The sequence below is a fragment of the Sparus aurata genome, chromosome 8, assembly GCF_900880675.1.
Source record: "Sparus aurata chromosome 8, fSpaAur1.1, whole genome shotgun sequence".
Taxonomy (NCBI): Eukaryota; Metazoa; Chordata; class Actinopteri; order Spariformes; family Sparidae; genus Sparus; species Sparus aurata.
Genome location: NC_044194.1, coordinates 14,548,135 through 14,563,421, shown reverse-complemented (window position 1 = coordinate 14,563,421; position 15,287 = coordinate 14,548,135). Strand labels below are relative to the sequence as shown.

Genomic DNA, 15,287 nt, shown 5'->3' with positions numbered 1-15,287 from the left:
TTTTTTTTTCATCCCATGTTATGGTCCAAGTGGTCAAAATGAAGGTGTTGAAAAGTCACTTCTCTGTCAGATCTCTCATTGTTTTTTCCCCATCCCTTGGCTGATGTGTTGTAGCCACTCCTTCAACATCTGAAAGCTTGGTCGAGCAGCAGGATCCAGGTTCCAGCACTGTTTCATGATGTTATACACCACTTCAGGACAGCCGTCTGGACAGTCCATCTTGTATCCCTTCTCCACCCGTGGCACAACATCTTTTAATGGCTACGGAAACGAAAAGACAAAGTTGTTGGGCAAAAAACATTACTTATTTTGTTCTGGGTTATTACTACATGAAGGACATTTTGATGCAAGAAATGTGCATGGTAAATTACCCTGTATACATAGCAATTGCTCTTCATTAAAAAAAAGATCTGCTTTTAAATTATTTGACTGCTGCAACAGTCAACAGTGTACTGTCAATTCATTGCAGATTAAGCTCTGTCTTCAGAAAGAGAACCTTATACGTTGTTTATATTTGTACTTACAATTCTCGGGTAAGGCACTCGGCCGAAAGAGTAAATCTCCCAAAGCAAAATCCCGTAGCTCCAAACGTCTGATTTGGTTGAAAATTTCTATGGATTATTAGAAAAACATGCATGTAAGAGCTTTAATCAGTCAGTTTCAATTAAATCAAGAGGTGAAGTAAACTCCTCAACATGGTTAAGTTCCTTGTAAACAACAGCGTACCTTCTCCCTGAGGGCCTCTGGTGATGTCCACTTCACAGGCAGCTTAGCAGTATCCTGAGTGGAGGAGGCCTCCTTGGTCAGACCGAAGTCACTCACTTTGGCTATGTTGTCGTCTGACACAAGTACATTGCGGGCTGCCAAGTCTCGGTGGACAAAGTTATTGACTTCCAGGTACTCCATGGCTTCACAGACGTCTCTGTGAACGTACAAGGACAGAAAGTTAAAACGTGAGGGACAGTTTACTCTAATGTCTCAGTCTCAGGGCATATTTCCCAACAAGAAATGGACAATCTTAAAGGGGAGACTCAGATGTTTTCTTACAAATAACATGGCTTCATTTCGAGTCAGTTTTTCTCATCCACAGTGTGTTAGACCTGGCACACAAGCTACGGTTTACCTTTTATACAGCGTAAATGTAGATATTTTAGACAATCACAATCATACGCACAGTGTAAAGTTAAGGAGAGCGTCTCCACCGAGTACTGTCCGACCTCTGGAACGTAAATAGTCAACCAAACATCCCTGAAAGAAACAAACAAACATGTCACATCTTTCTTCCAGTGCTCCGGAGGTTGACAAATGATCAGACGGTGTGCCTCCTACCTTGGCCATGTACTCAGTAACTATAAACAGACTCCCGTTCTCCTCTACGATCACCCCCAGCAGCTGCACCAGGTTATCGTGCCGTAGTTGCCTGAGGAAGGCGAGGACACACACACAGGCATGCCGTTTGGTTTACAAGTTAACTTGTTTATTCACGTTTCTGAAAGAACACAGACATGTAATATTTCCTTACGTCATGACCGAAGCCTCTGCAATAAAGGCCTGTGCGGTGGCGTCATTTTTTATGCACTTCACGGCCACTTTAGTCCCTCTGTAGTCGCCCACCATGACATCTGGAATGATCACACACAATAATGAACTGTTTAATGATCTGTTTAATGATCAGTGAAGACGCTTTTTTTTTTTTTTATGAGCTGACCAAAAATAGACATGGAATTGTCAGGAAAAACACATTAATGGTTACTCTGTTTGAGGGTGAATAACAGCCAGCCCTGTTAAGGTTCTGTTTACTCAAAATTAACAGTATCTACCTTTATCTACTCTGCTTCCTGATACGAAAACAACACAAACCTTCATTTATAACAGTACGTCAAAACAGTTATGCTCATCTCTGCCTCGGGTATGCAATAAAATAAAATTAGCCAGGTCATATATGTCAACCTGAAGCCACTTGCCTCCAAACTCTCCTTTTCCAATAACCTGCTGCAGCTTGAGGTCCCTTCTGTTCATCGACCAGCCACCTGTTGGACATTTAAAGAGGAAACATCACGTAGCTGAAACACAACAGGCCCGACACCTCTCATTCATAAATAGAAGACAGTGATGTATATGAATTGATTGCGAAGAAGTGACAAACTGAGACTTACTCCTGGAAAACTCATCCTGAGCAGCCACCGTCCCCTCCTCCAGCTTTGGCTTTATTAGTTTGGTGCACAGGCCGTCTGCATCTTTGGTGTAGTGCTACAAACAACGTAAATGTGATTTAAAAAAATATGAAAACACCAGCATTACACCACCATTGTATTCTGCATAAAAAGGTTGTTTGATCTTTTCATATAAAAATCCCTTTTTGGATGTTTACCATCCTATTTAACATCCACATAGACTGAACTAGACCACAGGACACTATCGAACTCACTCGTCTAACCGTCTTATGCTTTAAATCCTGCAGGTTTATTATGACAAGGAAAATCTGGTCTTAGTTTTTGTGCATCAATTAACACATGGAGTTATTATAGAACATTCAAATCCGCTTTTAATTTGTTTTCATATTGTTCTTTTCAAATGTTTTAATGCTGCACATTTTTATCATCGCAAATAAGGGAATCCTCAGTGTTTTGGGTTTTTTTTTGGGGGGGGGGGGGCTTAAATAAAGGTTTGAATTTAATTCAAACGTCCAGCGTGCAGGATTTTAGGAGATTTGGGGGCAGATATGGAATATAATATTCATATATAATATATATAATGTATAATCACCTGAAAGTAAGAATCATTCATCTTTTATATTTACAAAGAGTTTCAATCAGAGTCTGTTAGGTTGCAATGTCATGTTGCTACAGTAGCCCAGAACAGACAGACCAAACTGCTAGGTATCACTGAATCCACCACATTGGAACTCTAAAGGATCCCCAGATGTTGTTTGTAGCCTTCAAAGACAATTGTACTAGAGCACATGTACACTCCACCGGATGAATAAGGTTTGTCTAGAGTGGCTGATGGCCGAGCTGGACCGGGATTATAATATAGGTCGGGAATCTAACATCAGTCCGGGTCAATCTCCACATTCATTCAGTCCATTTTCAATAGACAACTCCCACTATAAGTGTTAAGTTGAAATATTTGTTCTGTTTACTGTTTATACCAATCACATATTTTCAACTCTTAGTTAGAAAAAACATCCAAAATAGTCAAACAGCCGAGTATCTCCAGTTTCAAGAGTCGGTAAAGTGCACTTCCTACCCTGACAGAGCAGGAGTAAATATTGTCATTTTTGTGCAGAGTGTTCCTCGGAGCTCTGACTGGAATTTTGTTTATCATCATGAATCTCTGGTATCTCTGAGTAACTGAACAGCAGACAGGTCTTTATTTTCCAGATTATTTCCATGAATGGGCTTTCCTACATTTCAAAATTAGACACGTTTTTCAAACATATAATCAACCCGAAAAAAGAGCTTTGTGATGTGCTGATCTGCTTGTTTGTCTCTGTGTTTTTTCAAAGACCAACCACGTCACTTGCTTTTGACGGTATCTGTAATTTTGCATCAGTTTCCTTCAAGGCTTTTGTCCTTTAAATGCGCTCCCTCTCAGTTACATCTCTTCTCTTTTTACATTCTCTCTCCTTCCTGTGCTGCCCATCTTTGATTTACACATTTTTAAGTATCATTTTTAACCCTGATCTCACATTGCTCGCTACTGGGAGTTCTCCTAGCACTTCCAAAGGCCAGTCCCTGGTCTGGTTAATGGGTAGGGCTGTTGGACAACCCTTTATTTTCCTCTCTTCTTTCGATTTTCTGTTGTTTTTCTCAGCTTGTGCACCAGCTTTTCACCATGTTGACTAGTGGCTCTAAATTGTTCCATCATCTGTTCATTATTTTATGGAAGACTTAAAAATCCAGCTGTACCAACTGTCTGAACAATAACAGCCGCCCACATTAAAATAGATCTGACAAAAAAATAAAAAAGTTTCAGTTTAGTAGCTGTGAAACTTGGTAAGCAGTGCTTCAGAAGGACCAATAGAGGGCTGTCAAGTCAAGTTAGCAATAAATATGAAGGACGACTGAGTTTTACCTTAAATAGTTCATACTGAACTCACTCACATTCCTCTTTTTTACTGTGTAGTGTACAAAGTATGCTTCTGTTCATAATAATCATGTAACACCGGAAAATTTGCCATTTTAAGAGTAAAAAGCCCTTTTTTTAAGGTAAGAATCTGAACCTCTGCATAGTGTTCACTGTTCCTCTTTGACACTTCCTGTTCATTATTTGTTCCAGGAACTGTATGTGGTCTATGTGGTCGAGCAGAGACGCGGGGACTCTAAAACAGGAAAATACAACATGCATACAGTAGAAGAAAGCCCTATATAGCAGCAGAGGTAACACCAGAAACTCCCCCTTTTATTTATAAAAAAACAAACTCTAATTTTATGTCTCACCTCAACCAGCTGCATGAGGTTTTCAAAGTACATCTCATCATCAATTGTGAGCTTGCCGTTGTGGTAGATGATACGGTAGTGCTCCACCTTGCCATCACAGCTCACACACAGGGTGTAGTCACCGGGGAAGTTGGTGCTCTCTCGCACCAAGTACAGGCCGGTTTCAGGAGGGTGAAGCAGCTGCTCTGCTTGGTCCCGCGTTATCTTCCCATGAAACCATCTGGGAGGGACAAACCAGAGAGTTACCAGTGTGAATCTAATGAATGACCACAATGAAACCCACCGTTTTTGTGGCGGGATCACAATATTAAAAACACCACTCTGTATAATGCAGTACAGTTGAACAACACGTTCCTTTTAGTTGGGTCAACACTTTTTTTTAAAACTGTTCAGCTGAAAATCGAAGGTAGAATTTACATCAGGATTGTTGTCTTAGACATATGGTGTTTGTTTGAGCCAGTTCTACCTGATAAACTTGCAACTGAGAGTCCCCGTCTCTCAATTGGTTTAATTTTTGGTCTTCATATTTCGCTCGTTGACACTTTTCTGTTTTCACACCATAACACACTTTGTAACTTTTGTTGTTTAAAAAGTACTTTATATGTCATTAGAGCTGTTATCACAAAAACACTTCTAATACATCTTGAGGAGGAGGAGACAGCGATGATCTCAACATCTGCCTGCCTTTTCTATTTTTCGTACTTCCTTTACTTTGCAAATTAATGTTCATCTTCATGTTCGTGTTTTCTGCACAGTCTTTGTGGGTTTAGGTGTAATACATTACTGATTTGCACTTTTGATAAAACTTATGATGTTCTCTGTTCACTCTATAGCTGTGCAATGATTACTAACCGCTATTCTGTGGACTTAATACTTTTTCATCCCATTTCTTTTTTTGTACTTTTTCCTATTTCACACAATCGCATAATTGCTTTTAAATTGGGTAAGTTGAGGAGATTTCAGCTTAGTGATATGTGTTTGCTTTTAGGTTTTCTTTTACATCGTGTTAGGATCTGAGCTGATTGTTCTGTGTATCTACGTAAATATGCACAGGCTAATGGACGCTGTCATCGTTGTATAAAATGCCAGATACATGTAACCCGACTGAATAACTGTTGAATAAATTCACCATGATTGTTGACAGTTTGCAGGAGACTATTTTTTGTTTGTTTTGAACAGGTTGTCCTGTTAGTCAAAAATCCTGGAATCAAAAGTCAATAATCAGCTGAAGATATTATTTTACGTCCTCCGCATCTGTCTGATTTAATTCTCATTGTTACACCATCTAGATTTAATTAACAATTTAGACACACTGTACCTTTATATCAAATGGTTTATCAAAAGACTTTGATACAGTTAGCCTTGCCTTGATTTTCACAAAGTATATCCTCGGTTGACATTTGAAAGTAACCCTCTAACTGCTATAAGAGCAATAAATCAGACCAACATCAGTGTCAAAGCAGGTTAATAGGGAAATGCTGCTGGGATTCGTTTTGGACCAGCGTTGCTGTCTACTTTCCATTAGCCTTTGAGAAATGTTCCCCTTGTATTATTTAAAACCCTTCATAACGTTATTATTAACCTTCAAAGGGCCTTTAATGCAAATTAAACAAATACTGTTCTGGAGATTACAGGGATTTGCATAAAGACGGTCACAGACTGTACAGTAAGGTCATTTGCGTCTGGCTCCATGAGAAAGTTGCATTTAAATATCACACATACGACCTTGTTGGAAAGCTGAGACAACAGTGATGCACTGAGAAGCAGTTTCCCTTTCTATCAAATTTTATACACATAATGCCGCCTACACTCAAACCTTGTTCCCCTGATTTAGGGTCAGTACTGTGTAGTTTAGGCTAAGGTTAGCTGAAGTAGGGCTGTTACATCTCTCTGATGGCTATATTCAGTCGGATCACGTTTTAAAGGTAGGTCTGTTTTCTTGAAGTCATTCGAAACAATTTGGTGATCAGCTGTTCTATAATAAGCCATCAGACATTCACACACGTGCACAAGCATGCACACGGAAAGCTCATGTGGACAAATGGGGATATTTTTGAGATTACTTCAGTGTGAGATACAAAAGAAACAACAGGAAACAGTGCAGAGCTGGAAACCGACACAAGTGCACTGCAATTACAACAGAACCTGACCCAGCTGTGGTCTCCATTCACATAACTACAGCATCACTGCATCGACAAATAGGCCATCTGCCCACAGCAGCCACAAAGCCATAGCAAGAGGGCAAAGCCGAGCTATTTTAGCCATCGCTGCAGACAACGCACAAAGCTGTTGTCATGGAAACCTTTGAGATTTGGTCACCAGATACAGAAAACCCAAAACTGGTTACTTTGAAAGTGAAAGAATACATCCGGCATTGGATGTAAAAAAAAAAACACGATGATAATCTTTGTACTCACGGCATTAGACTCAGCTTGCCTTCAGTTTTAACACCTTCCCTTTTCTGAACGTAGTTGGCTGGAATTGTTCCCTCGCAACCTGCAGCATTTTTAGCTTTGTACCAGTTTGGATCCTGAACACACAAAATGTCAGAAATTGATCTCTTTCATACCTACAGACAGTAAGTGTCATTGTCAAAATGTACATATCAAAAGCATAACTTTGTAGGAAGATAAGTCAGAATAGCAGCCTTTGAAAACATTACCTTTGTGACTACGATAATAGTCAACACATCTCCTTTGTTAAAGGGCAGGTCCTGTTCTGATGTGCCCTTGAAGTTGTACCTGGCCACACACTCTGTGCCCTGTGGCCATGGAGTCTACAGGAACATGGACAGATCAACTAATTATTAAACACATTTTTAAACAATTACTCATCAGACCATGTCTCGATGTCTGTCTGAATTTTGACATACACCACTGTAGACAGACCAATCAACAGAATGAAGTTCCTGCAAACCATTTATTACATTCATTTTCTATTGAGTTAGGTTCGGTTTAAACAACAAAACTACATTGTTAGGTTTAGACAACCAAACTATTTTTTTAGGTTTAGACATCAAAAACTACTTTGTTAGGTTTAGGCAACAAAATAACTTTGTTAGAATTAGGAAAAGATTAAGTTTGGACTGAAATAATACATTAATGGTTTCACACAAAAATAAAAAATCATCTCTGTTCAAAGTTGGTAGAGACGAGACAATGCAGGTGACGACAGGGCGCATCAGGCACACAACACTGACGCATGACAAAAGGCCTCACCCGGGCATTATGCCACATTTTTGGGGAGTCCCCTTCTGTTACAGGTACAGATGACAATCAGTCTTCCTGACACAAATGACGGCATAGCTTATTATATAACTCTGACCATTGTCATTGTCAATGACTAGTGTCATTGATTCGCAGAATATCATCTCTGTCTGGATGTCTGGCTATGCTAAGGGAATGAAACCCCAGCATGTGTATATCTGAAACTCTGAGCTAGCACAGGGTGGTTAATACTTGATAAATTAGGATTTGCCCAGTCCAAAGCAGTTACAATACAGTTCCCATTCTATTTTCTGCCAATACATATTTTTATCAAGATGTCAGGACATTTTCCAACTGTGTTTGTGGTGACAAAAACAGGTATTTAAGTCAATAACATGATCTTTTCCTAACCCCTAAAAAGGTGTTCTTTGTGCTTAAACATAACAGGACATCAATCACGTTGTCAAAATATACAAGTAAATATTTAAATGTAAAGAAATGTGTATCGTTTTAAATTATCCATGGTTTGCAGAAACATACAATGCCAACATATATTGCCGACTGGGTTTTTGTACTCCAGAGGCCTAACTCACCTTGACCTCTGTCATGTTGAGGCGGTTCAATCCTCTCACAGGAGATGCCTTCTAGCTGCTATCATTAGAGCTGGTAACCACACACATCAACAGTACCTATAAAGAGAAACAGAATATGATCAGTATTTACGCCCCTGCTTCACAGAGAATTCACTTCACCACAAGCTTTCGCAGGAACACGGTTAATTTGTGGCTTTTGCAGTGGGGGCTTGCTAATTCGCAGTGAACAAGTCAGAAGGCTCTGCAGCGGTGTCTGATCAGACAGTGTTGGTAAAAATAACTCGCTGATACAGAAAGCAGAACTCACAAGTCTTCTTTTTTTAAATCACACTTTCACAACTGGGGCAGAATGTTTCCATGACGCAGGAAAACAGCATGTGCATAAAAGACAGTTTCAGTGTACTGATGGAACAATAACACAGTTTAAAAAACTTAGAAACACACCATGACATTTACTTCTTATCTGGTGAATAAAAAGCCTAAAACTTGATCGACTTTGTTCTTTATTTTCTATATGGTAACCTGACCAAAAATAGACACACTCTCCAGCTAAGCCTCAATGACTAGGTCTTGTAGGAATCAAGATAACTCTCTTCAGTGCTGGAATGCAAACTTGTGGTGAGACCTGACCAGGCCTGAGCGACTCATCCAGCCCGGCATTTCTTTACGTCAATAAAACAGCCACTGTGAAAGAAACCTTAGGCCTGAGTCACCCGGCGCAGTTTTTTCCATCATAAATGCACAACAAATTACAGCAGAGGTGTTATAGTGAAATGATGGCCTGTGGATTAACTCATGTCTCTCCTCCCCCACAAAACCCCACTTCCTGTCTTCCTGTATCAGTTCCCATGGAGAAGCCCAGGGCTCAATGGTCAAAGCTCAGGGAAAATCCTGGCTCAGATAGATCTGTCACTTTACATTAGGTCACATCCTCCGACATGTCCATTACTATGACATCCACTTCCTGTAGGAGAGCCCAGATTTTGTTACTCCTGCATTAGAGTGGCGTTTCCAGAAACAAGAAAAATACAACACATTCTCTGCGGATATCACTCTTTACTTTTAATAATATGTTACTTCCTTTAAAACACATTCTGACATGTCCTCTGTGTCACGTATTTAAATATAAAGCCAGTCCTTTCACTGAAATCAAGAGTGAGACTAAAAACTGTCGAGTCCCAGAGAGGACTGTCATCGTCAGTACGATGAGGATGTGGCCGATGTCGTCCCCAATGGAGTGCTGCAGCTGTCTTTCTGTATCGAGAGACGAAACAATCTCATCGCATTTCCCACGCCTGTCGACCCGGAGGTGATACGCCAGTTTTGCCTCGTCTCATCCTAGCCCATCTTTTCTATCACTTTGAGATATCACACTGTGCGGAAGGCCATAACAGGAAGCGAGTCTACAGGCGAGCAGCTCTGTGAGGCTGTAATTCTCATTGTGAAGAAGACCGAACTAATTTGTCCAGGTGACCCTTCATCACAGGTTTAACGTGACTGTAACTGTAAGTTTTAACATGACTGTAAGCGAGGCTGCACGATACGGTAAAAGAAAATCATATTGTGATAACATGACACACATCATGATTGCAAAATGAGTCATGACTATGTAAAATGGAAACTCTTGTATCAAGATTTTAATTTTATCATTTTTTCCCCCAGTTCTCCGGACTGCTAGCTGTGTGGCTATCTGAGCTAACTACCAAATGGCAGCTACAGTTAGCAGCAGTTAGCATCAGTTAGCAGCAGTTTGATGTTAAATATGCAGACCAGGGGAATCAAACCAGCGACCTTCCAATAACAAGAAGCTGGCTCTACTCCTGAGTCACAGCCACCCCCTCATTAATATCAACTGGCTGTTGGCATTACAAGTAGTTCAGGGGATCATCAAAGTCAGTGTGATTGATCCTTTGTGGACCATGAACGTCGGTACAAAATGTCATGACAGTCAAGTGTTGGGCTAACCGATGCGGTCATCCCTTAAAACCCACATCTAATGGAGGGGAGAAATCCAATCTTCAGACAAAACCTCAGTATAAGTTATAACTTGAAGAAGGAAGCTGTGCACATAATGCTCTGAACAGCAAAGCTATATATGTCGATTGCAACATAATATGTCTGGGCAAAGTTCTCGGTGAATGAGCAAAGTGATCTCACCAAGTGAGGAATGGATCAACGGAGCCAAGGCTGACACACAACAGCACTTAATAATTCCTCTCTTTTGGGACAGTGAATGCATCTCAGCAGCAGGCCACCAGCAGCCGAGTGAATGGGACAGAAGTCAGTCTGTCATGGTGTCACATTGCCATTTCCAGAGAGCTCTACATGGAACCACAGCTCGCTCATTTCAAGAAGGGGACAAGGCTGTCATTGTGAGTCGGTCAAGTTTCGACTGACCCCTGTCTCATTGAGAGGTCCATCATCATCAGTCCGTCCGGTGAGTAGCTTTAAGGGGAAGCAATGCTTCATTTCTGCAAGTCTGGAGATATGACTTCATATCTGATTCTGCAGTTACAATCAACATGCGTCCACTGCTCTGTTATTATCATGAGAATTTCAATATAGACCAAAAAACCCTTACACACACCAAAGAATGCCATGACAGAGCAACTAAATCAGTGAATTTACATATCAGATTTAGAGATGTTGTCCGTGACAAAACAAGCAATGCATGACATAATGTACTAAAAGCAACAGGAAACCAGCAAACTCAGTGACAAATTGAATCTGAATGCTGCCATGAAAGGGCACAAACCTGCACAAGTACTAAATAAAAACGAGTGAGAGGTGACACATCTTTTCAGAGCAGAACACATATGGCGTTTACAGTCCAAGTTTGCATATTCTTAGGGTCCATAACAATCCTATTGTTCAAACCAAACCGGTTAATCAACGTTTAACTCTCATCTTATGCAAGTCAGTCACAGTCTAGCCTGTACAAATCAGCCCTAGCCTGACTGCACGCAGCAAGACAGGACAGGAATGTAGACATATCTTCTTTGGCCTTCTTTGAATCCGCCACTCCCTTCGTCTCTCGGAAGACAAAACCTGAGGTGAAAATGCTGAACTTGCAAGGTGCTGCAAAAGCTGCTGTGATACAAGAGGCCAGTGAGAAAGGCTGGAGGTCGGCATCAAACACCAATATATCTGTGGGTTGATATTATTAGTTGATATTGGCCAACCACAGATATTTTGGTAAAAATGATTGGAGTATTCATCAGGCTCTACTACTTGTATTACATTACAGTATTTCCTATTTAATGCTACTATTCCACTACAGTTAAGAGGGAATTATTATACTTTTACTCAATTACATTCATTTTGACAGCTGAAGTTACTAGTTGGATAATGAAAAGATTATTGATAAGATAAATTGTTAGAGATTAACAATTACACTCCTTTACAGGAACCAGCATCTGCTCGGGGCCCGTCACGTCAGTCACATGTCTAAGAGTCGTTCAATCAAAGAGACATTTTCCCAGCAAAGATTAAAGATAAGGTTGCAAAATGTTACACACCAGAAGTTTTTACTTTTTGCTTTTTCTTCTTTCATTCTACAGCAATCATCTCACACCATCTCACTCGTTTTTATCTTGTGACCTTTAGAAGAGGTCCAACCCCGCAGATCACGGATCAACGAGCCCCTCTGTGACATCAAGGATGACGCTTGCAGATTCATGCATCAGTACGATCGATCTAACAAGTAATAACCTACCAGTCACAGAGGCGATTTATCCAATTTTTCTCACATTAACGCATGGCTAATTTGTCTTAAAGAATAAGTTGAACCAAAATAAAAATTCTATCATCAGCTAGTCACCCCCAAGCAGATGGAAAGGCAAGGTCAAGTTTCATAGTCCACTGATGACTTCTGGTTCTTCGCAGCAAAACAGTGTTATAGCATTCTCCTAAAACACTGAATTAGATGGGGGCTTGTTTTAAAACGTACAAAATAAATATCAAAAAGAAACAAAATAAAGAAATCAAATGGCTCCATACAGTTTGCACTGAGCTAAAAGCATTCGTGCACACCCGTATGAAGTGTGTGCGCAAACTTGACTGCACGTCCAAGGTGTAGATAATTAGTTTAAAGTAAATCAATTCAGGATCTCAGGGTTTCTGGAGATTTGGATTACAGTGTATGGAGCCATTTCTTATTCAGGTTTGTTTTTTTGTTGGTGTCCCAATCGACTTTAGTTGTTTAGGAATATACTTAAAATTTTTTCTCTGAGAAGCCAGAGAAAGGTTTCCTGGACGACGAAACTTCACTTGACTTTTCATCATCATGAGACTGAGCAGATAATGACAGAATTTTCATTTTTGGGTGAACATACCCTTGATGGATTTCTCTTGCTCTACTGGATATCCTGTTGTAAGAACGTCTCATTGAGCATCATGCCTGTGTTATTTTTAGCTGCCTCTTCTATGTGCAGCATGGGGCTGGGGCAAACTGCCCTTCATCCTGACCCTCCAGCCTCAGGATGCTCTGCTGCTGCTTTGATGCTGCTGCCCTGTTATCATCCCCATTACAGCAGCGGGATAGCAGCCAAGTGCAGAGAGAAGAGAACAATGAATTCTGTCCATGTCCACTGAGCTTTTATCTGGCAGAAAATACAAACCAACACACCGAGAGGTGAGAAATGTACCGAAACAGTTCAGTGCCAGCAGTTCACCCAGCTGGGTCTGTCAGGCTGCAGATGTTCTTGAGGTGCCTCGGAGGAGGAAATAGCCTCTGCCTCAAGGACAACAGCTGGACTCTGGTGCAGCAGCACAGCTCACTGAAACGCCTGTCTGTAGGATGTAAGGGCGGAAGTACGACTCTAGTGATAGGCACTGCAGCACAAGCTGTCATTGTATCACTTTAATGACTGTCAGTTTTGCCTGTGAGGCTCACAAAGCATGAAAGCAATCATATAAACCTGAAGCAGTATCCTTTTTTTCATAAACAAACCTTAACTCACACAAACAAGGCTGTTTCAGAGTAACAGGAAGAGGAAAATCAATGATTGTTAGTCAGGGGAAAGTCCCCCTTAATTTGGCATCCAGAAATAACAGCAAACTTTGTATTTGACTCCTATCCAAAGTTTAACAACATAATAAAGGCCCTGCCATGCGGATAATAAAATATTTTATAAACTCATCGAAAAACCCCATGCAGGGTGAAGCTGCCTTGTTGTGCGGTGGACAGACCGTTTCATGCTCTGCACAGCTTGCAGTGCAATGCTGCTGCTGCTGCTGATCATGCAGCCATGCATGACACATTACAGGGTAGCAGATCTGCTTTGCTGTGGTTTCAAGAGCTGTCTTCGTCTGGTTTTCACCAGCTTAATTTTTCGTTGCAGTTTTGTTACACTTTCACAGAAGAATCCTCTGTGAGAAAGGCGTTGAGGCCGTGCGAGCACCAGACTGGCTTCAGACTTTTTCAGAAGAAGTTGCTGACCTTTGAGGGAATTCCTGCCTCAAGCGGGTATGCATCACCCTGAAACAAACCCATGTGCTCCTCAGTTCCTCTCTCTGACAAATAACTGCTCTCACTGAACTTTTGTTTTCTGTTTGGTTATAACTTTTTCCAAGATCTCCACTCCATGAGAATGACAGACTAAATGAGAGAAAGCTATAGGCACATTTCTGCAAGTGCGCTGCATTCGGCTTCAGACAAACTAATCAAGCACCCCACTGGCTGTGTGCTCATTATCAATGGAATAGAATCATCTGCCATGTAGTGACAGTTCAGAACTGCGTGGTGCAACTGCAGCACCCCAGAAGGAAGTGGCAGACGTTTCAAAGAGGAGGATGTGAGGTCTGTCATGAAACATATCACATATTCAGTCTGTTCACATTTCAGTGTCAAACACCCTGAGCTGCATGAAAAAAAGTAGTACAGATAAACGCAAAGTTATTATGCAGTTTCTAAAACCCCAATGCTTCCAGCTGTCAGTAACTCAAACACATTTCACACCTCAAATACATCTACAAGCACCATTTCAAAATAAAAGTCTTACCTGTTTGCAGGCAAAGAAAAAAAAAAGCCGACAGATTTGACTCAATAACAGGTGATTCCTCTACTGCCCGACGTCTGTTCTCATCGGAGCGCCTGCACACACACTCCCATTTACGAGATAAACAACCGAGAGTTTACGTCGAGGGCGCAAAACACATCAAGTCCCGATGAGGAAGTGAAGTCTGTCTCAGGTGACCTACACTTCAACAGCAGTCCAACAAGTAACTCACTAAACAACACCAGCCACGATTGTTCTTGGTGCGTCTCCTGTCAACATCATTTGGAGAAAAAAACAGTCTCAATTTAGGATAAAATAAAATAACTTTCTGCCCAACTTCTCACTTTGCTCTTGACGCCCCTTCAGTGGGGGAAAAAAAAGGGAGAATGAGTTTAAAAAAAAAAAAAAACACCCAAAACGTCACAGCTCAACTGGATCAAAACTGCAGCGATGAAGTAAACGCGATTCAAGTTTGAGTGTACTTCAGACTGCCTCCTCCGCTTTTCCCCGTCAGACGTTGAAGTTTTTATTTTTTTTGCCCCACCTTGATTTTGCACTGCACATGCGCGTTAATGATAAACTAAAAATGGATCACTGGGGTCTATTTGAGTCGAGCTGGAGAAGGAATTTGATCATGAATGTTTTAAGAAATAAGTCCACAAAAAAGGGTGATGATGAACTTTTCCTTTTTTATTATAATTTCTGCAGACATGACACAAGAGGACTGCATTGTGTTTTTGCATGACACCAAAAGACAAACTCTCCCACGAGTAGTATGAACTGCAGACTGATCTCAGTGGACTAAACATCCAGTGTGGATTCATGTAAACGAATTCTTAAGAAACCTGCGTTTAATTCCTTTCTCATCAAAAGCCGAATCACTTGCTCACATCGCAGATAAATAACCCTACTCTTTCAGGAAATAGTATTCTGTAAATGACGTGAAATGACGGCCACAACAAGGAAGAGCCGCCAAAAGTGTTGGTCCAAAGCCCCCTGGCGGCCAGAGACACACAAAAAGTCATCTTTTTAGTTCACATTCAGTAA

The 15,287-nt window shown here is 40.9% G+C and overlaps 1 protein-coding gene across 1 annotated transcript; it reads right to left on the bottom strand.

Annotated features, from left to right (window-relative positions):
- LOC115587178 (tyrosine-protein kinase CSK-like) lies at positions 1 to 14,742 on the bottom strand. The gene is made up of 13 exons (XM_030426840.1): positions 14,244 to 14,742; positions 8,242 to 8,337; positions 7,105 to 7,218; positions 6,860 to 6,972; positions 4,443 to 4,662; positions 2,157 to 2,250; positions 1,965 to 2,030; positions 1,523 to 1,622; positions 1,330 to 1,420; positions 1,175 to 1,248; positions 727 to 922; positions 525 to 611; positions 1 to 261 (listed from the first exon to the last, which is right to left on the bottom strand). Exons 2-13 carry the CDS (start codon positions 8,254 to 8,256, stop codon positions 76 to 78), a joined length of 1,356 nt encoding a protein of 451 aa, XP_030282700.1. The 5' UTR covers positions 8,257 to 8,337; positions 14,244 to 14,742; the 3' UTR covers positions 1 to 75.
- Positions 14,743 to 15,287: the final 545 nt, after the last annotated feature.